At 40.4% G+C, this 22,425-nt stretch overlaps 1 protein-coding gene across 1 annotated transcript; it reads right to left on the bottom strand.

The window, feature by feature from the left end:
• Window positions 1-453: 453 nt before the first annotated feature.
• On the bottom strand, window positions 454-21,879 carry usp4 (ubiquitin specific peptidase 4 (proto-oncogene)). The gene is made up of 22 exons (XM_048254941.1): window positions 21,539-21,879; window positions 19,540-19,667; window positions 19,290-19,420; window positions 18,994-19,120; window positions 18,719-18,864; window positions 17,837-17,898; window positions 16,934-17,074; window positions 16,517-16,634; window positions 16,207-16,380; window positions 15,920-16,078; window positions 14,534-14,758; window positions 14,221-14,304; window positions 13,888-13,982; window positions 13,533-13,718; window positions 13,153-13,379; window positions 12,553-12,786; window positions 11,114-11,184; window positions 10,044-10,159; window positions 9,806-9,955; window positions 3,684-3,787; window positions 3,013-3,101; window positions 454-2,770 (listed from the first exon to the last, which is right to left on the bottom strand). The coding sequence occupies exons 1-22, from the start codon at window positions 21,685-21,687 to the stop codon at window positions 2,648-2,650; spliced, it is 3,039 nt and encodes a 1,012-aa protein (XP_048110898.1). The 5' UTR covers window positions 21,688-21,879; the 3' UTR covers window positions 454-2,647.
• Between the last annotated feature and the right edge of the window lie 546 nt (window positions 21,880-22,425).

Below are 22,425 nucleotides of genomic sequence, written 5' to 3'. Positions count from 1 at the left end.
GGACTATGAAACCCATGATAATGTGGCGACTAAATCATTTTATTTGTAGGTGTTCATTAATAGTCTATTTCTTGAAGTCACCAGGCTCAATCTCAGGCTTAATCTCAACTACACAACCTAAATACTAGGCAGATTTAAACTCACAAAGGCTTGACCTTCAAAAAAAAATGTCATTTGTGGTACCTAGACAGATTAATTCCAACGGTTCCTGGCAGTCTTAAGTTTTAGGCCTAATTATCATATAATCAAATTACACATTATAAGCTGGTTAATTACTGTGATGCAGGGGAAAGTATCTTTATGTACAGTAAGCTACAACAAACCAGTTGCCCGAGACTGGTTCCTCTGCATGCGGTACAGAAAGACTGATGTACAATGACTTGCATGGAAAGCTACTCCTGAAAGATGGAGAATTGTTTCTGACTAAATGTACAAAACAAAAGGCCATCCAGATCAGGCTTCCATCCTTTATTGAACTTTCAAATCATTTTCATCAAAATCTGATATTGCAGATATTGGCAATAAGATAAATATCAGAACACAAAGTAGTTATGTACCTATTTTGGAAATAGAGTATAATTATGTACATCTATGTAATTGGACAAGAAAACACATATGTAAAGTGTTGATATTGTAGAGGTAATAGAGAAAAGAATCTGTTTTAAACAAATGGCTTTTGCCTTGGCTATTGGGTCTACCACTGTTTAAGTTGCTATGGGCATGTATTTATAAGATGTAAAGCTTTTTCTCTTCGACAGAAATATTGATATAGTTATGTCATGTCTGGGCAGGGCTTTCACAGTGGAACTGACCAGAAACTTTTGCATTTTCATTGTAAATCGAAAAAAAGTAAAAGAAAGCACAATGCAAGTGAAAAGGCAGGAACTGATCTCCAAAAACTCAATAATGCTGGCATTGGCTACTGTGAGTTCTGAATCACATATTTTCAGCTTAATTACTGATCACTGTGACAGTCAGAAATGTACATTTCACCAATTCAATAAATGTGCTCCTCCAAAGTCTCAGAGTTGCCCCTAAATCAAAAAGAGAAATAGGCTTTTTCTTGATTTACAGATTTTTCCTGACTACATTTGTAATACTAATAAATAACAGCGGTGAAAATTATTGAGAATTCTCAATAAGACAATCTCTGACTTAAGAAGCAGGTCTAGGAAGTGCAACTAAAACATATCGCACTATGTGCACTTTGAGGGAAAATACACAAGCACTCCCTATTTAGGGGGAGTCTGCTGTAAAACCTCTACTTGGTCTAAAAAAAAAAAAAAAGTCTTTTTCAAGTCTCATTAATTTAGCACCACTTAAATCACCTCATTGACTTTCAATTAAATAAAATGTATTTCCATTAGGATGCAATCTAAATGTTGTATTAACATAATTTTATTTCACCACTGAGTGTCAAGTCACATTTTGAAAGAGATAGGTGATTTTCTGTTTTCTTTCGAAGGTCAAGAAAAGTAAAAGTAAACTGAACTGAAAAACCAAAATTCACTCATTCATAAATTCCACGTAAGACAAAAAGCAGACTTATTCCCATCTTAAAATAAAAGCTAAGAGCACTCACACATGCCCCGCCCTCTTTAACAGGCTTATGGGGCTTCGAAGGCCGCTGGTGCATTACGTTTCGGAGACAGAGCAGCAACGTTTCTGTTGTTCAGCGGTACACTAAACCTCATTGCAAGGTAGCATGACAGGGCAGCATGAACCCAAACAGCATGCTTTGACTGACCTAAGACAGGGTCAGGGCTAGGCAGATTAAAAAGCATGTTTTTAAGCATGGCAGAAATGTGAAGGTGAAAACGTCAAGCCGTGGAGAGAGAGAAAAATGAAACTTATCAGCAATCCAATTTCTCTGGAGTTAGGTGGCCCTGATCAGTGGACATGGGGTGGGCTGACCAGTACACTCTAGGTGCACAATCCCAAAAAGAGTCCAGTCTTCCAGAGGAAGCACTATGTATTAAGAGTGCAGTCTGGTGGGGTTCAACGGGATTTAGCCAGTGCACATTTCATTTGGAAATATTGATCACTTTTGCATAAATGTCATCTCTGGTTATACACGGAGACTCACAAGCCACTCCTTCCAGATCTCCTCACTTTACCTCTTCCACATGTACAACTTGCAATGCTTTGGTTGAGACAACATTTGCATTTGGCTTCTTTATTATTCTTTTTTTCCTTTTTCTTTTTTCCCTATTGGGTGACAGAATGTATTCTATCTATTCATTTTAGGCAACTTCTAAAACATTCCTTTTGTCCAGACAAAGTTTGTATTGCCATTTCATTTCACCCCTTTTTTCATTTTCTCCTTATTCTTTTGCAATTTGTTAAACTATGCTCTCCTGAGAGCAGGCAGCAAGCTCTAGAGAGAAAAGTCTTTGAGGCCACATATCAAATTATTATTTTTTTTTCTTTTCTTTTGGCTGTCGCAGGCTCTTGGTGGTGATGCAAGTGAGAGACGGTTAAAAATAAGAGCAAGATGACAGGGGCCTATATATTTAAGTCTTAAAAAGAAAACGTCTGAAGTGGCCTCTGGGGGTGCGTTGATCGGTCACATCTTGATTTTCATTTGTTTTGCTGTAATGTTTATCAGGCTTTTGCTTCAGCGCTTGTCCCGAAACCTCAGCGATGTTCAGTTGGTGTCCATGGTGTCATCAGGGGTTTCAGGCGCTCCCCCCAGGGAAGCAGATGCCGTTGACTTGGAGGGGCTGTCATTGTCTCTGCGTTGGTAGAATAGCACATAGGCTGCCTTTGTCTGTGGAGAGACAGACAGACAGATAGAATTACATTAGTTAGACACAGATATACACACACACACACACACACACACAAGGAACCAAGTGATGGCCACGACCAGGAAGTCTTGACATATTTTCAAAATGATTCATTCATCAAACGTCAATAGGCATGCATACTTCCTGTCAATCTGGCAAACTAGAACAGGGACTTTTTCAAAATTACAACATATTGAGCAGAGTTGAATTTAACTGCACTGACCACAATCTGATCTTCGGAGGCGGATGATACACTGCTGTCATCGAAGTAATACCACTTTCCATCAACTTTGTTTTTCCCATAGGCCGTGTCTAGATGAGGAAGCAAGTCATCACACATCAATAGGAATGCTGTTTGTTATATGGCCACCTTTCTAACACCCATATTTATATACACAACACAAGGTGCTCTATGAGCACAGCAAGAACTCAAACCAAAGCACTGTGTGGAGCAAAGGAAGAGAAAGTATCCATTAGGTTGGATGACAGACACTTAAACAAGGAAATGATTAATCCATTTGTTCATTGCTTCTTACACATTAACAAAGCTGTTTAAAACATGTCAAATACAACCTCAGGCAGCAGCTTAAGTACCATGACTACAACCTGGATGAATAACACTTCCTAAAGGGCTTCTTAAATGTTTGAGAAAGACAAACAGAACACACACTTCAGCGAAGTGATACCAGGTACAAAACAAAAGCATAAAAGCAATATTTTTGGAAAGCAGATAAGTGTCTGAACATCTCATTTTACCTGAAACCATGTCAAACAAACCATAGTAGCACAGCACAGCATTAAGCTGTACAGTTGATCTGCCTGAGCAAGTGGACACAAGTGGACAACGAGCAAGTGGACATAACGAGCAAGTGGACATAACGAGCAGTTACTTACAGTGGCCTCCCCCCATGCCTCCGTAGTGGTTAGAGACAGCGATCAGATCATAAACATAGGGCTCAGCCTTGGGATCGCACACAAACTCTGACATGTTCAAGTCCCTGAGAAGACAAACATAACATTAGATCAAATCCCTAAGAAGAAAAACATATCATTAGATCAAATCCCCTGAAAGACAAACATAACATTAGGTTCCTCAAACCAAGTGGGACTACATAGGAATACATACGCATCAATGACCATTTCAAATGATCACAGTTACCAAAAATAGGGCTTTAACGACCCATCAAATATTCAGTTATATTACATACACTACCGGTCAAAAGTTTGGGGTCATTTAGAAATTTCCATTCCACTCCATTATAGACAGAATACCAGCTGAGATCAGTTTAATTGTTTTTTAATCAAGCCAGCAGTTTTCAGATTACATTATGTGCTTACATAATTCAAAAGGGTTCTCCAATGTTTTCTCAGTTATGATATCAGATTAGTAAACAGAATGTACCTTTGGAACATTGGATGAATGGTTGCTGATAATGGGTAATGTAGATATTGCATTAAAGATCAGCCATTTCTTTCTACAACTGTCGTGAACCCTTTCGAAATTATGTAAACACATAATGTAATCTGAAAACTGCTGCCCTGATTTAAAAAACAATGCAACTGATCTCAGCTGGTATTATGTCTATAATGGAGTGGAATGAAAATGAAGAATCTATCAATCTAGAATCAATCTCAGTGACCCCAAACTTTTGACCGGTAGTGTATTAGGTTGCATTAAGGTTATGAGACCAAGGATAAATCTTTTGAGTTTGAGTCTACTGCACATAGGGACAATAACTGTTCTATTTAAGGTGGAAAAACTGCAAGTCAGAGTCAGATTAAAAGGGCCTAAGGTCCCTGACAGGGCATTTCCTCTCTGGCTTCGGGATAAGTAGTGTGACTTAAGAGGAAACGATCCAAGCACCGTCTGTCTCACACAGACACAGACATATACTGTATAATAAATGCAATCTGCCTGCTGTACTATATTCTCAATTGTTGTGGACAGTTTCCATCAACAAAACTAATGCTCCCTTCATCAATGCAGTGTTCTTATTGCTTAAAGAAGTTAAAACTTGAATGGCACGGGGGAGAGATTTTTATACAACTTGTCTGTTGGCCCAAATACACTCCCACACTCCACAATGCTTTCTATGGACTTGCTGCCCTCTAGTGAAAACATCTAGACATTTTCAAAACAATGTTATCTCTATTTGAAAAATGCATTTGCATATTCAAACATTCAGTTATGTCTAGAACTGATAATAGAATTTCATTTTCGTTTTGGTTTTCAAGGCTTTGCAAACCTTTATTAATGTCCTATACACAGAGTTCACCGAATTGGAACCAGGATTCCAGGTCCAGAGACACCAAAGCAATTTTACTTTCTATACCCTCCTTTTATTATATTTAGTTTGAAGGAAATGGAATTGTGTGGTAGTCTCTGTTACAACATTCAATTTCCAATAAAAAAATGAAATAAAAAAAAACCCTTCCTTCTGATGCACCGCTTCTGCATCTTTGAATGAACTAATTGAAAGACAGATGATTCAAATCCCCCATCTCTGGCGGCCCAAAGTACTACCTCTCAAGTTAAACACGTCCCACACACAAACATTGAGAGAACATAGAGAAAGAACTTCTCTCTGAAAATATTTGGGTGTGGTGAAATAACTGGTTCCTGTGGTACGACTTCTCTGTTTCCCAAAAGTAACCAGGCAGCACTGATTACTTCACTTGAGAAATAAGGAAACTGAAACCAACTTTTTTGAAACCAATGCAACCACCACTGCTGGTTCTGCTTTTTTGTAAAAAAGAGATTTGTGTAAACTCCCATCATGTGCAAATCCTCGATTTATGGGGAGTACACTGTGTTCCAAAGTATTGTGCAAATTTGATTTAAGTGTCATAAACATTTATTTTTTTGAAATCAATCTCAGACACCTGTGATAATTACGTAGTTTGCCAGGTGAGCCCAATCAAACGAAAACTACTACTAGAAGGATGTTCCACATTAATAAGCATTTTTTTTTATTTTATTTTTTTATATCATACCTTAGCAGTTTATGTGTTTCTTTTGTGGACATTTTCAGCTTTCTTTTTTAGCATTATTGGTTAAAAATGATAGAAGAAAAAATGAAATGGCACAACCCAGAAAAAGATTATTTACAATTTATTTAAATTTGTCTTAATGGCAAAGGCCACACCCAATCTCAGCAGGATGAAATGTATTAGCACTTAATTTTTCTGGGCTTTTCAAAGAACATCTCTAAGGCTCTTTGGTAATTGAATTGAATTGTTGGGGGCCATTAATGCTGACACGCATGCAAGGCTCTTTGGTAGTGGATTGAATTGTTTGGGGGCCATTAATGCGAAGCCAGATGCTCTCCTTGTAGTCTATTTCTCAGTCCCAAAACAACAAACCCATTATAAAAAAGTAAATACTCACTTTTCTTCTACATCACTCCCACAGTTACCATACAACTCACTCACAATTAACTTCGAAAAGGACCTAGGCTACTTGATTGAAGTCGCGACCGTTAGGTCTCACCGTCAAGAGAACGCTGAAGTTATGAGAACACGCCTTTCTGATAAGAGAATGTAGGCTCCTATGTCTAATGCATAAGCGTAGAAAAGGTCTGTTTGTGATAGCCTATTATAGCTAAGTGGACAGAATTTAGGCTATCATGATATGCCAACATATGCTCATATTTCCTTTAACTATCAGAAAGTTTAAAAAAGGCCTAGACTGTGTTCGCCTAGCTTTCCCATGCAAACATTACATGTAGCCCTACGCTAACGTTACAAGTCTAGGCTACAATTAACGTTAAGACCATACACCTTGTAGCACATTGGTTTACTCTATTGCATTACTTACGTTTTAATAATTTGTCGTTGAATGTTGATGGAGGCTCAATTTTATCCAGAGAGCTGGGAAATCAGCTCTCTGGATAAAATTGTCAGCCGGAAACAAGAGTTCTCAGTGTTGGCGACACGGACGTAAATCAATCAGCAGAAAGAACCGCATCACAACAGTAGGCTAAATCGCAACAAACTTTTTCCCCCCCCATGTTAAATTCATTTCGGTAATCATGAATTGGTTTCTTTTATTTGATGTAGGCTAGGAGAGGAGGATGCATGTTTCACATTAGTGTCAATGTGTCAAAGCAGGCTTTGGATCAGAGGAATTGCTCAAGCTTAACATATGGCATAGGCTACAAGCCCGAATTCACGGCATACAAACAGCTTCGATGAAATATAACTAATATCATTTTTTTATTGTCACCAGGCCTATAAGTAGGCTATTTATTGTGTAACCTACACGTGAACGATGACACCATAGGCTACACTGTGGCGGAGCAAGACCCCATCAGTCGGATAGCTAAACAAACCGTGTTCAGAACGTAGGCTAGCCATATGGGCTGCAGACTTGTCTTTGGGCTTGTAATCACCTGACACATCATGCATATATGTCCTGAATAATGAGAGGCTAAGTCTTGGTTTGATGCACTTAACTTACTCAAGACTTTCAGAAAACAATTTCGAGATGGCGTTGGCGTTGTGCTTTTTACAGTGTGTTAAGTGAATCTCGTGATATTATGTTGCAGCGGCGCTGAAAATCCAGCGGCGTCGCTGCGCCGCTGTTAAATACACTGTAGGGGAAACACTGAATTGTGCACTACCTTGGACAAGGTATGAAAACATTGGATATTTCCCAAAAACGTATGCATGATCATCATACTGTGAAGAAATTTGTCGCTGATTCAGAGCACAGGCGGGTTTGTGCAGACAAAGGCATAATAAAGAAGGTTTCTGCCAGACAAATTCATAGGATTAAGAAAGCAGCTGCTAAAATGTCATTGCAAAGCAGCAAACAGGTATTTGAAGCCGCTGGTGCCTCTGGAGTCCTGCTAAACCTCAAGATGTAAGATCCTCAAGAAGTTTGCAAGTGTGCATAAACCTACTATTCGGCCACCCCTAAACAATGCTCACAAGCAGAAATGGCTGCAGTGGGCTCAGGAATACATGAAGACTAATTTTCAAACAGTTTTGTTTTACGGATCAGTGCCGTGCAACCTTAGATGGTCCAGATGGATGGAGTAATGGATGATTGGTGAATGGTCACCATGTCCCAACAAGGCTGAGACGTCAGCAAGGAGGTGGCGGAGTCATGTTTTGGGCCGGTATCATATGGGGAGAGAGCTGGTAGGCCCCTTTAGGGTCCCTGACAGTGTGAAAATGACCTCGGCAAAGTATGTAGAGTTTCTGACTGACCAATTTCTTCTGTGGTACAAAAAAAGAACTGTGCCATCCGTAGCAAAATCATCTTTATGCACGACAAATGCACCATCTCATGCTGCAAAGAATACCTCTGGGTCATTGGCTGCTATGGGCATAAAAGAAGAGAAACTCATGGTATGGCCCCCATCTTCCCCTGACCTCGACCCTATCGAGAACCTTTGGAGCATCATCAATTGAGAAGTTCAACTTTTGCTGCACCAACGGACGGCACCGGCCAATCAAGCCAATCGACAGACGGCACCAGACAATCAAATTACGGTTATACCTTAAGTCATTTGCATAGTTACCGTCGGGAACACCCACTGGCATGCATTGACGGAACGCAACTGTGTGTGGGAGCCAAAACTCTCCAAGAACTCACAAGTTCAATGGATGCAAGAATTGTGAAGGTGATCTCAATAAAGGGGTCCTACGTTAACATGTAACTTGTCCTATTAAGATGATTTTGATTGAAATAACTTTTGATTTAATTTATATGACCTCCTAATGCTGCAAATTCAACAAATTAACATTTTCAGTTCTTTACAACCAATAAAATGTCATATAATTTGGAACAGTGCATTTTGAGTTTTCTTATTTTTGAATAAAATACTGTTATAATTGTTTGTTCAATAAAATTCGAATTATACTCTGTCATTTGCATCAACTATTTAGGAAAATCTGAGAAATTGTAATTTGCATAATAATTTGGAATGCAGTGTATTCAGGGCTCGAAATTAGCTCCCGCCAATGAAGAGTATATTTTTGTATTGGCGGCTGGATTATGGCAGGTACTGCGCCACTTTGGCGCGTGTAAAACGGTTGCTTATCAACTGCTAGAAAAGGGTACTTCAGTCTGTCATGTGAAATTGGCTTGCCATATCAACTTCGCTTTGCATCAGTGTTGTGTTGTCCAATGTTGACATGGTCAGATTTATTTTCCGATAGGCTATGCAGCTATTGCCAAAACAACAAATGAAACTTCACGAGTCTTACAGTTATTTGGTTACCCTTTCATGCATCTGCTAAGAAAACAACTAGACCGCCACACAAATAGAACTTGAAAGTATCAGATGTTGCATAGAAATGTAGCCTATTACTTGATTACTTGCCTACTTTCACTTTCAATGATGGCTAACAAACTACTCATAGAACTATATGAAAGACGTGATTCATAGCTCAAAACCCGTTGCCACGGTCAAATTTTTGCAGTGATCATTATAGCAAAGATCCTTGATTACTGACCAAGATAGAGCCACGTTTGCTCCGCTTCAACACTGTCTGATTATAGACTACAAAATTATTGGACCTCCGAACATTGGGAAGGCCCGTTCATTTGAATGGAACTTGCAGCGGAACTTGAGAACTTCTGCAGTGTTCTGAAAAGGTGTATAATAGGCCAATAATAGGTTACTTTCAAAATGGTTATGGAAAGCATTGTTTAGTTTTGGCCAGTAAAACATATGTCTGGCCGGTAATTTTTTTAATCTACCAGCCACTTTGGCTAGTAGACCAAAAAGTTAATTTCGACCCCTGGGAGTATTCAAAGAGAGCAAACTAAAACGTCTGAATTGGGAAGTAAAATGTCTAGTAAAAATGACTATGAATGATGGCAGTTTTAATTAGAACACCAAACTAGTAACCAAGTACACCTTGGTGTCAAAACCAAAAAGCTTGGAAAAGCAAGCTCCTTTCGCCTCATATCAAAACTTACCAACTACCTATGTATCAATCCATTTAATGAGCAAAACAGACATAATTTTGTGAAAAATCATAAATAAGTACACTCCATTTACCTGATTGGGAAGTCTACCACAGTGTCCAACTTGTCTCTCCAACAGCGATTATAGGAGAAGCGCTTAAGATGCACCACTAAGAGACGAGGCAGTGACCACAGATCAAACTTCTTGGTGGCCTGCTGGTGCTTTTTACACGCTGGGCAATACCTGCCAAAGACATGAACTTATCATAAGGAGAAGTGGCTATTTTAGGTACAAGAGAGCAGGTAGAGTGGGTGCAAGTGTTGATGCCCACCAGGGGTCGTGCTCTCCTAGCGTCTCCATGGTAGTGAAGAGCTCAATGCACTCCCTCAGCGCTATGGTAGACTTCTTCTTCTGCGGCTGCACCATACTCTCATGCTTCTCATAGGCCTGGACAGGGAAGGAGGGCAGAGTTACATTAATCATGTACCAAACAACAAAACACTGCCTCTATCCAAGAGTTTTATATGTGATGTTAAATTAGGGCTGTTAATCAATAATCGACGATCGATTATTTGTCATTAAGAAATTAGTCGACTGAATTCGAAACTAAATGAATAATCGCTACGGTCTTGCGCATTTTTAAAAGCAGCACAAATCTGGCGTGGTGGAAAATCAACACAATAGGAGTACCGAGGCTTGCTAAATTGGCACGATAATACGTGTACTCGCGACCTCCGTCCCATCGGAGCGAATATTTTCAGAAGCAGGACTCACAGTAACCCTATTGCGCACACCTCACCCCCAGAACATGTAGATATGTTCATTTTTTTTGTTAGCCTACAAGCGTCCAGCCCATTTTTTTTAAGGTAAACAATAAATTAATTGTTGTGACTATCCAACACAGTTTAAAAGGTTGAATGAAACATGGCATTTTTTTCCTGGCCTATTTGAAAGTAAGCTGCAATAGGCTATGTTCCATTGTGCAGCCTTATTTAATTGGCAATAAATAAATTACTGTGACTATTAAATACAGTTTAATAAGGGTACACCATGTTTTCATTATTGTTATTCATTTTTTTTTTTTCCTACAAGTGTCTTGTCTATTTCTTTTCCAAGCCTATAAGCAACATGTTGCGTTGCGCAGCAATAAGCCATGTAAAATTGCCAATAAATGTTGCCGCGGCGATCATATAACTAGTTTAAAGTTGAATGTAAAATGGCATTTTTCAATAAAGTAATTTATTGAGGAACTTATTAGGTCTGTTGTGCGTGTGGTGATGGGGCGGGCGGGTGACGTCAGGGTTGAATGAATAATCGATTACTGTTCATTAACGTTAGTGAAAGTCCATTAAGAAATTTCCTGTAAATTTGCAACCCTATTTTCAATATCATGAAACTCACTTCTGCCTCTTGGTCATCATAACACGTCTTCTTAATGTCTGAATCCCAGTCAATAGCCACTGTGGAATGCGCTGCAACACAAGGGGAACCATCATCAGCTTGTTTTTTTTTTCTCTTAATCATAGATCTACACATGCAAAACAGGTCTTGCTGAATTCAAAACACACAAACCATCACAACCTTTGTTATACAAAAACAATGTTCAAGTATGAGGGTCTCTCATGTACTCTTGAGGCAAACATACCGTAAAACTTCAAATAATAGCTGAGTCCCAAATAGACGCCGGTCTCTTTTAAACGCCTGGCGTGGCTACAGGTTTGGGTTAAAGGTCGAGAGGCCTGGTCTGTTTTTTAGTTTCGGGTTGTACTTAATCTTCTAAAACCCGTCAGATCGTCTGTTTAAAGCCCAATTCACACCAAAGATTCGCAATGACACGAAACCGTTGCAGAAAGGAGTTGCAGCGGTGTGAATTAGATGCACATCGTTGCAAGCCATCGCAAAGCATTCACCATGTCTTGTCACAGTTGCAAGGTTTTAGAATGTTGTATCAAGTTGCTGTTTAATAGAATGTTGCAGCTCATCTCGTCCCGAATCTTTGGTGTGATTTGGGCTTAAGTATGGTGCAGACTGCATACGCTAACATTATGATTAGATGGCATTAAAAGATTGCGGTGGGGAAAAGCTAGAGATCCAAATTGTATAACTTTTTTCAATATGAACTATGCCTATATGTCCGACTTCGTCATCGTTCAGCAGGCAACAAACCAAAAGGGTTCGCGAACGTTATTCTTTATTCTAAATGCGTACCGCCATGGCGATAAAGAGAAAGAAGTAGGCTATGATTTGAAATGCAAGCGGACTGTTGTCAAATTTGCCAAATAAAATACGGGAGAAAGGATATGGTTCATGTTCATGCTGTTTCATTCATGCCGAAAAGGAGGGAGAATGAAACATTACGCACATTCCACTTTTGCATAAATAATTCCTGAACGTTTTGGTCAGGGTTGATAATGCAACTGTATTTGACAAAGGACCGATATAGGCTAGGTTGCTAATGACAAAATATGAGCTTTCAGTGTGATACGATCGCTTTGTAAATTACGTTTGATTAAAACGTGTTTCATCTGTTCTGGCTATCCCCGCTATTTGGATCTTACTGTCTCACTCAATGAACAACATCTTAACACTAAATGATTGATGATCCGTAATTGTCAACAGATAGCCTAGTCATATAGGTAGACATTCAGTGTGTTTGAAATAATTCATTCGATAATATTTTCCATCTTTGCAGAGGAAAAGTTTTGTGTAAAGGGAATTAAAAGCCAGTCTCTAATACTAGCCGGTGCAGTTTGGCTATTTGGGAAAATAAAAGCCCGGACTATTATTTGGAGTTTTACGGTAAGAGACTTCAAAGACCTCACAGCGTCCAGAACACTCACTTGTTAGTTTGAGGATGTTTCCGTCACATGGCAGGGGGCTGATGTTGGCTGTGCCATACGAGTTCACCATACTGAAGGAGAAGAGGCGGCCGTGCACCGCCCCAGGCTTCTTCTCTGCATTCCCGTTGGCCTCGTTTTCCTGCTCTGAGCCCTCCTCCTCTCCGTCCACCGTCTCTGTCTGACTGTTCTCCGGCTCGGGGCTGACCTGGTGGTCCATGGCCTCCTCATCTTCACCTGCAAACCACACAGCCACGTCACACACACACACACACAAACACATCAGTCAAATCAAGTCAAGTTTATTTATATAGCGCATTTCATACACAGAGGTCATTCGATGTGCTCTACATAAACAAAAGCAAACAGTAATAACAAATAAAAGCATAGAAGGACAATATAGTCAAAGAATAGTTAAATGGTAAAGATCATAATAAAAAGAAAACATAAAACACAAGGTAAAATCATTTAAAAATAAAGAGTAATTAGTAAGCAAAAACAAAGGCAAAAGTAGTAAACAGTCTGCGAACACTGGAGGATTCAAACATGACATTTTCGACCAAAAAAAGGAGTTCTGCGGCCAAGCTGGGGTGGGAGACTCACCGTCGCAGGTGCCATTGCGGCCTTTATAGGTGTCCGAGTGGCTGCTGAGTCCATTGCTGGAGCCTGCGCTCCACGACGCCCCCTCTGACGAAGGGCTTGCATACGCGTCGTTGTGATTGGATGAGGCTGCGCAGTCTGTCGCCTGGCTGCTGCAGCTGCTCGAGGCTGTGGCTGAGGCTAGCGGCCGGTTCTCAGCGACGGACACCTGGGAGCGCTTCACATAACGCCTACAACAACAAGAGAGCAAGGAAGCTCAGAGGATATATAAAGGGCCAGCTATACTGAACTTTTGCTACAGCGATACACCACATAGAAACTACAAACATAATTACAAAACAAAAGCAAAGACTGTCAGGGCTCATGTCCAAGGGTACACTCACCCAATTCGTTCCAGAACCTTCTGATAGAGGGTGTCTATGGAAAGGTTGTTGCGGGGGACAGTGATGAGCAGGGGCTGGCCAAATAGCATGGTGCCCGAGGAGTAGCCACCACCTTGCTTGTAGTGGCGCTCGCGGAAGTACACAGGCAGATTCATCTTTTCACTGTCCTCCTCTTGCACCTCATACCTAGACAAGTACAGTCATGTAAAGTACTTAGCATAAACTAAACTAAAGTTGTTCTAATAAAGTTTACATGTTTACTACAAACACAATAAAAGTGTGTGATAAAACACATTAGGTTCCAATGGGCAGTTGTAGTTCTAATCATCAACAGGTACGCTGAATGAACACCTACACAAATATGTCGTCTTTTTCCATGATATGGTTGAGGCCATCCTCTCGCCGGTAGATCTTGTGAAACCGATGATTGTAAACATCAGCCACCACCATCTGGGCAGAGAAGTTTAACATGAGTCAGTCACCATCAAATAAATAAAGTAAATAAAAGAGTTACAGATGCAAAGCTGTCTACAGAGAGCTACTATTTCTAGAATTTTCATTAATAAACAGGGTTAATCAAATTCAGCACTTTCAGTGATCTTTAATCAAAGGCTAAAGAGCTAATTATCTGTGACTACATGAGACATGGATAACAAATCCCTGAGGAGAGTACTAACGGAAGACTGACCTTCTCTGCTGGAACTCCACACAGCTTGGCCAGGGCACTGCACAGGTCTGACACTACACCCAACTTAGGCACCACCACTCTGTACTGTGATGGAAAACAGAACATGTGGGAAAGACTTTCATAATGTTCAACATCTAGCAGTTAACTACATTTTTAATAGGATATGGATTATGACTGGACACAAGACGTATTATAATAGAGCCCAATGGACAGTGATTATCATCAGAGGAGGGAATGCCAAGAAATATTCCAACCGAAAACCCAGAGGAACAAAAAACTAAAAAAAACATGGCTTTTCCCATAAACCCCTTACCTGTGTGGGTTTACTCTGAGGATCAGAGCGGACCATGAAGACTTCCATGGTGCGGTCCTTCTTCATGGGCAAGGGCAGGGTGAGGTAGCAGAAAGGGTCAAATGTCACTGATACCTTGGAGCACTCAGGGCAGACTAGAGTGGACTTGAACAGACCATGGAAGATGTCTACGATGATCGAGTCGTTCCTCAGGCGATGGTTTGTCCATGCCTCCTTCGCTACAATCTGTTCAAGACAGATAGGTTAAATCCATATGCATATATATGCACCTCTAACGCACACAGGCACACACACACAGGTGCACACACACACAGGCCAAGACACACATGCCGCTTATCACAGGTAGGCCTTACACATACATAGAGGCACTATGGGTAGGCGATATAGACAAAAAAATCGATATTTTTTGTGATTTTGACGATGACGATAATTAGTCAATATCCTTTAAAAAAATGTTTTTAAAAGTCGAGTTACTTTACAGCTCATTATTTATGAATAGCATTATTACAATAATAACCAATAACCTAACCTATGACTTTTTAACCAAACCAATTGTCACTCTATGACACATTTCCAATTCTGCCCCCACTTGTATGTGTGGCAATGACATGGTCTAGCCAGCTACATTACAGAGGATAGATAGGCCTGACAGTTTCCCAAGAGAAAGTCTGAAGCTGAAGTTCCTTTCAAACCTTTACTTAGGTTTCACCAGAGCCCGTCTATGTCCTTATTAGACATTCTCTGGTTTCACTGTAAAACTAAGCAGACCTTACAGAATAGAAACCAATGCATTAGCTTATGGCTAATGTATATGAGAAATCCCATAGAGATGCTAACAGTTAGGATAATCGATAAAAGTTTATATTTAGAGCGAACTTCAGTCCATTTTCAAAAAGGTAACATAAGAAGATTTCTTTGTTTACAACTGACTATTAAAATACTCAAAGGCTAGCCTAACGTTTGCATATAATACCGTGACTTTAACTCATCAATGCCACTTGAACGAAGTAGCTGCACAAAATAAACATTAGGCTGCGTGTGACAACGTGGACCACTAGCAATCACGTGACTTGCTCTGCTAAAGCCAGGGGCTTCTCTCGCATTCACCTCCTGGCTTAGTGAATGTATGGGGGTTCAATGCGTGATTTCGAGTGTTTTCCCCCAAAGTAATTTAAATACTCGATAATGTCAATTTGCACATTGTTAAAACAGCAATCACGATATTATAGCAGACGATATATATCGCCCACCCCTAAGAGGCACACACACAAAACACACAAGTAGCTTGAGTATCTACAGGTAAACATAGAGGGCATGCTACAAAGTATGTTTGACAAGTGCACGGGATACTTTCGCCCACTTCAGTCTCTGGAGAGTGAGCACTACCTCATCAGGCCGACCTTCGGCATCCCTCAAGCTCAGATAAGGCTTCTTCTTGACGCGGTTTAGGTCTTCGTGGAGGCCGTCCAACAGGAAAGCCAGCAGCTCCTGGGAGTCCTGCTGTTGATACCCTGAGAACTGCGGGGCAAAGCGGCCCACTTGGGTCTGAAGAAAAGAACAACATTTGTGGGTCAATCTCTCTAAAAGCAAAATAAAGTGTCTAGACTGCCCAGATAAGTGTTAGCCCTGGATTCCACACTTGAAAAGACCAAGTCACAGGCTGTGCTGCTTACTTTAAATGTGCGCGGGGCAACGTAACTGCTGCGACTCAGCCACATCTGCTTGACCAGGTCAGCGTAGGCCTCCGCGATCTCGCCCCTCATCCCCAATGGATTTTCCCTGTTGATCTCTACCTCGTACTGGTCATTCAGAAAGTACTCTGTGAGTGGGGATGCATTGCTCAGGCACTGAAAAAGAAGAAAGTATACTTATCAAGAAGTCATTCATGCTGATCCAGTGATTAAACTATTACTTAATTATTGACAGTGACTATAGTTAGTGATTCTGAACTCCAACTAAATTATGCAGGATGACTGGGTTTACCTGGAGGGCAGAATTCATGAAGCATGTGTTGCCTAGGTTACTGAGTCCACACAGGCCAGGCTGGGATGCTGATTCTCTGTAGCTATAGCTTGAGCTGTAGGAGTTGTACCCTCCCAACCTGAGGACAATGCATGCATCAGCACAAGTTGCAGGTGGAACAAAGATATTTTCTCTAAATAGAAAATGAATTTTATACCATCTTGAACAAAAGTAGCTAAAACATGTCTTCTTTCACTTTATCAGAACATGGGAAAATGATGACATAACACCAGACACATAACCTAAATAAGACCTGATGGTTAGGCCCAATGTCATTAAACTACGGTCATTAAATTACACCCCATTAGCCACATGCAGAGGTGGTACTTAAAAATGAAAATCCTTTAAATATATATTATTGTATTTTGAACAGCATGCCTGTTTCCAGAGGAGGTGCTATTATTCAGCATATAGCCTGATGAACTGTCTCCATTGGTGACTGTTGAAGATATTGTTGCAGACGAGTTGGAGGAGAGCTTTGGGGAGGTAGTGAAATTTCGGGATGTGGGTGTACTAGACCTGAAATCAGACAGACAAAATGTGGTTCATTTCTATGCTTTTGTCTCCACATAATACGCAACTCAGCCTCCAAGCCAAACTGACAGTGGTGAACTGGTTTCAATATGTCTCCAGAAGCCGTTTTTGCCCCAAGCCAACTAGTTTGGATGGTTTCATGGATTAGACCGTTAGCTTATGGGAGAGATGCTAACGGTCTAATCTGATTCAATGAGCTGGAGCTAAAAGTGCTACTGTCAGACTCAGAGAACGGCTGGATGAACTGGGGAAAGGTAAAACTCAACAGTTTAACTCAAGGGGAGGTGGAAAACAAGTGTATTTCCCCAAAAGGTGGAATATTCCTTTAAAGATCAAATTCTGCCAATGGGTACACACTACTGTAGACATTTCAGAATATATGCAGTTTTGTTCCTCTGGAAGATAATGAACAGGACCCCAAGTTGAGTTTTTTTTAGTGCCCTTATCAACAGTCACTGAGGGGCAAAGAAAAGTTGCCTACAAGCACCATGGCCTAGTATCTCATGATGAAATGAGCACTGTTTAGCTGACTTAAGCAACAGCATAGGTGGATCTAAAAATAGTGATACTAACAATGTTGCGTAAACACCTTAGAAGTAGCATTATGCACCTGGGAAAAAGAATATAACCTTGTTTGTTATAAGTCACTTGGAATAAAAGAGTCAGCTAAATGACTAAATGCAATAAACTACAGTAAGAGCAGACAGCACAGTTAGAGCTGAACACTCAAGGAGGGCATTAGCTTACTTGAGATGGGCATTCTGTCTGGGCCATGTGCCATCCTCATTCTTCCGCTCAATCACCAGCACCTGCAGGCAAAATGCCCGTGAGACACAAAGTCACCAACATCAACACCACAACCGACAGGTTGTTAAGGTCTGATTGGTAATACTGAGCCAAACTGTGTGCTGCCCCCCCCCCCCCCACCTTAATAATCATTCATAATTTGCCCAATGTAATAGCTCCTCCATCTTTCTTGATATCATTTTTCTTGTTTAAGGAATATCACATTCACATGCAACAAGCAGTCAATCATACACAGCACAACAACAAACTTTATCTGGATTCAGAAGTAGCAAAAAGTTGTCCGTTACATTATGCTGTATAGCTGAAAGACATTGACAAAAACTGTAGGAATTCTTAAAAAGGATGCCTGAGCATGTACCTGACCTACCAGCTTCTCACGCTGAACAGAAAAAATGAAAGAAAATGAAAGCAGGGAAAGACAGATGCTAGGCTATGGGTTCACTCGGGAAGCAAGTGTTTTGGTTGCAGGGGGCAATTAAAGAGCAAAAAACTTATGTTGTGGCTTTTGTAAGCTTCATATCATGGTGGAGTACCACAAGAGAAAACAGTTTGTGAAACAGCGTTCTAGACTATTTCATAAGTTAATTTCAGATGGGAATGCGCTTCAAAACATGTAATAAACAAAGACCTTGTATTCAGAGTTATCCCTAATCAACTCTTGGAATTCTCTATTTCAAAACTAAATCTATAAACTTGGCCAAACTTTTATTTCTAGTCTAAATACAGTATGCTCATGTTTGAAAACTTCACAAATGAATTAAGACATGTCTGAGAAATATTTTTTTTTAAAGAAATATGTGGATCCAAGTGGACTCTCCTTACCTGACCCTGAAACAGGCCAGCATCCTGCACAGTGCTGTCTGGCTTGTTCAACTGCTCATAGGTGTTGCTCATGTATTTATTCCACAATCGCGTCTCCTTTTCCGTAGGGATGTCAAAGAGTGTCCTCATTTCCTTTTCAATTGTGTCTGAGCCAAAGAACAAGGTATGCAATTAGGCATGGAACGTGCATATTCCCACAGAACAAACTTGATATACAAATCATCAGAACCTGAATATATTCCAAAAAAAAGAAAAGAAAAAAAAGAAAGTCTTACCAATTGTGTCTGCTTTGCTGAAATGACGTGTAACCACGTTGTCCATATTGTCATTTTCACACAAGTTCAGCTCCAACAGATACACTTCCACTTTACAGTGCTTAACAAACATGCCATGCTCTACTACCTAAAAACAGAACCCACAACAAAACAGTGAGCGCAACAGCGCAGCAGGATACAGACATTGTACAACCACAATCACTCCGGAACAATTGAGTGACATAACGCAACACACAAAACACATGAAACCCTGAGAGAGTTTGCAACAGACAGAACCGTTAGAATGGGTAAAATACCTTTCTGACGATGGGTTTCTGGCCTTCAAGACAGCCATACCAGCTGACAAGCTTGGTCCATGCCTCTGTGGGCATCAGGACATAGTCCAGCTCATCTATGAGGTGTTCCTTTAATGTCTGTGTGTCGTAATCTGTCCATAAAAATAGGAGTACACATAAGTTATATTACATATAATGTTATGTACATACAATATGTACAACTTCACAACCCTTTTTCTTTGTCTTTTGTGAAAATCTATTCTCACTTTACCTGAGAAAAGGCCTGAATTGTCTATTGGTCCAGGATACAGGCTGTGTTCGCCAACATTGTACATATCCCAGCTGTCGAAGCCAACATACTTCTTCCATTGCTTGAACCATCGACTGTCAATCAAATACCTATAGAGATAAAACTACTGCAATAAATTGGCAGTCTGGACTTACAACTTTAGTTACACCCTGTGGGTCTATGTGATAAAAAGGGAACATATTAACACAAATAATGTGAAAACAGGCTAAAGAATATAGGTCCCTAACAAAGTCAAACTGTGTACAGGATCACATTTGCCAGTATAGATAGCAACAGCCAACTAGGATATCTTAAGCTCATCTTAAGAGAGAATGTTCCACTCCATAAGCTTGTTAGGCGGACTCCATGTAACCACCACAGACAGCAGTTGTATTATTGAAAGGAGTGTCAAATTTGACATCAGCCAAATGGTTTGCCTGTTGACAACTCTATTTGTCAGAGGTACAGCACAGTTGACTAGGGTACAAGTTTCAACACAACTGGCTTAACCAGAATTACTTACATCCCTCAAGGCAGTTACTTGCCATGTATCTGTAACAGAGTCGACAAGTGCCTATAGATTGGTCGACAGGCAACACAGCCCCACCACTATGGTTAAACGCGAGTCATGCATACTGAGTCAAAATAACATGTCAAACGGTCTGATGGGGCCAGGAGCCGTTTAACCAGACCACCCAGTGAAGTGCATTCACCAATGTTATATCACCAGGCTAGCATAACGTGCATGAAAAGTACAGATTACACGTTAATCCGGTTAATCTACCCTTAGATGTTTGTTGTTACAGTACTAAGGTTGACCACAGATGATTTTGTGACAGAGTGACGGGTGGGTGTCAAATAAATGTCGCTGGGTATTATCCAGTACCAATGACAAAGCATTAGCCTGCTAAGTTAGCAAGATAGCATCTAGCTAGCAACGCCAACTCCTACTAAACGTCAGCTAAGTTTATAATTAGCTATGCTACCTGGCAAGTTCACAACATAGATTATAAGAATTTAACGTCACAAAATGTACTTAACTTCTTACTGGCTTCACTTAATAACAACAGTAAAAATAATCACGCAGCTAGTTTATGTTACTTAACGTTAACTAGGCGGCTAACGTTAATGTTAAGTTTGCCAAACACCGTAAGGTTAGCTAACGCGGCTAACGTTAGTGGTAACGTAGTGTAAGTTAACTAAGTTGTGTTAGAACAAACGGCACGTTAAGGTTAAAGAGAACTAAATGTCTAGCTAGCAAATAAGTTATATTAACGCTTAACGTTAACGACTGTTGATTGATTGGCTTGCTAGGTGAATGATTCAGTGAGCTAACCACCATTCAAGGCGTACGTTATATGACTTCCTGTGTTAATGTTAGCCACCCAAACAAATGTAACATTTTAGCTACGTTAACGTTAGCTGGTACGTTAGTGTTAATCTATCGAGAAAATCTCTGGGGAATGATATTACCATTGATTTTAGCCAAGATACCTGGCTTGGTACCTAGCAATAGATAGCCATATATCTAAGTAGCATGCATGTAACGTTATGTTAGCTAGCAATAACTCATGTTGATGAGGTGACCAAACTCAAGCTTCTGAGGTACCGTTAGCCTACGTTACACAAGTTAGTCTCCAGAACACATCTGTTGTTAAACGTTACTTAGTAAAAGTAGAATGGCTGACAGGGGTAAACGTTACAGGCTGGCATTCTCACATCTGAGAATGCAGTAACGTTAGCGTTACTTGTACAGCAAGCCCACCGTTTATGTTACGTTATTACAGCATAGCACCCCACTCTACACTATCAATTCATGTTACAAACGCCATAGCTAGCTATATATCTACGTTAGCTAGCAATCTTTGGGGTCCAACTTCGTAGTAACATTAGCATACGAACACGGGCTCTTAGCTAACTGCCAAGCTAGCCAGCGACTGTTCCCTCTCCGAAGCCACTGTTGTTCCACAGCTTGCCTTACCACTCATCTCCCTTTCGGAGTGTGGTTTTCAGTAGTGTCCCGATGGTCTGCTTTTGACATTCGGTTGAAGGTACAGGTATCTGGGCCGGCACTGGCTCTGTCTCGGCGTCTGCCGCGTTACCCGAGTCGGGTCCGCCTCCCTCCGCCATCGTGCAGTGAGTGAACGCCGGAGTCGTAGGCGCGCGGCTGCAGAGGCAGCTTGATGACAAGGTAACAGGCTAACAAGCTAACTACTGTTGTAGCTAGCTAGTAGCTAGCAATAGCAGGAGTAACGTTGGGTAGATACCGAGTAATAACGCAGGGGGGCATCGTGGCTATTTAGCTGCTCCTATTCGTCAATAGAGGCGCAGTCTTGTGCGGGCCGTTTTTCGGCATAGAAAATAACTTAACCATGAGCTAGACTATGATCGTCAGTATGCCGCTGGCCAGAACTGGACATGACAGTGAGCGTGACGTCCTTAAAATGTTAACATTACATTAAACAGCTAGCTCTGGCTAATATATATATATATATATATTTATATATTTAAATATATATATTTATATATATAAATATATATATAAGACAAAAAACTCTCTTATTTGATGTTTACAATTAAACTACTAAAGATGTAATGTTGTAACGTTATTTTCATTCACATTTATGAAATCTGATAACTTACATTATTGAATGTATGATACTGTTTCTCTGTATGCGCTCTAAGATCTTTGCTCTGTACCATAGACTGTATAGAATTATATTCCTATTTTTAGTCAACTTTAACACAGGTGGCAATAATTCTGGAGGATACTGTATATTCTGCTGCTTAAGGAGAGTTGCTTTGATGGTGCGTTTGGCAGGGCACTGCAGTCATGGGCTGTACAGTTTGCATGCCAGGTTATGCTAC

The sequence above is a fragment of the Alosa alosa genome, chromosome 10 (assembly GCF_017589495.1).
Source record: "Alosa alosa isolate M-15738 ecotype Scorff River chromosome 10, AALO_Geno_1.1, whole genome shotgun sequence".
Taxonomy (NCBI): domain Eukaryota; kingdom Metazoa; phylum Chordata; class Actinopteri; order Clupeiformes; family Clupeidae; genus Alosa; species Alosa alosa.
This window is presented reverse-complemented; position numbering and strand designations above follow the sequence as displayed.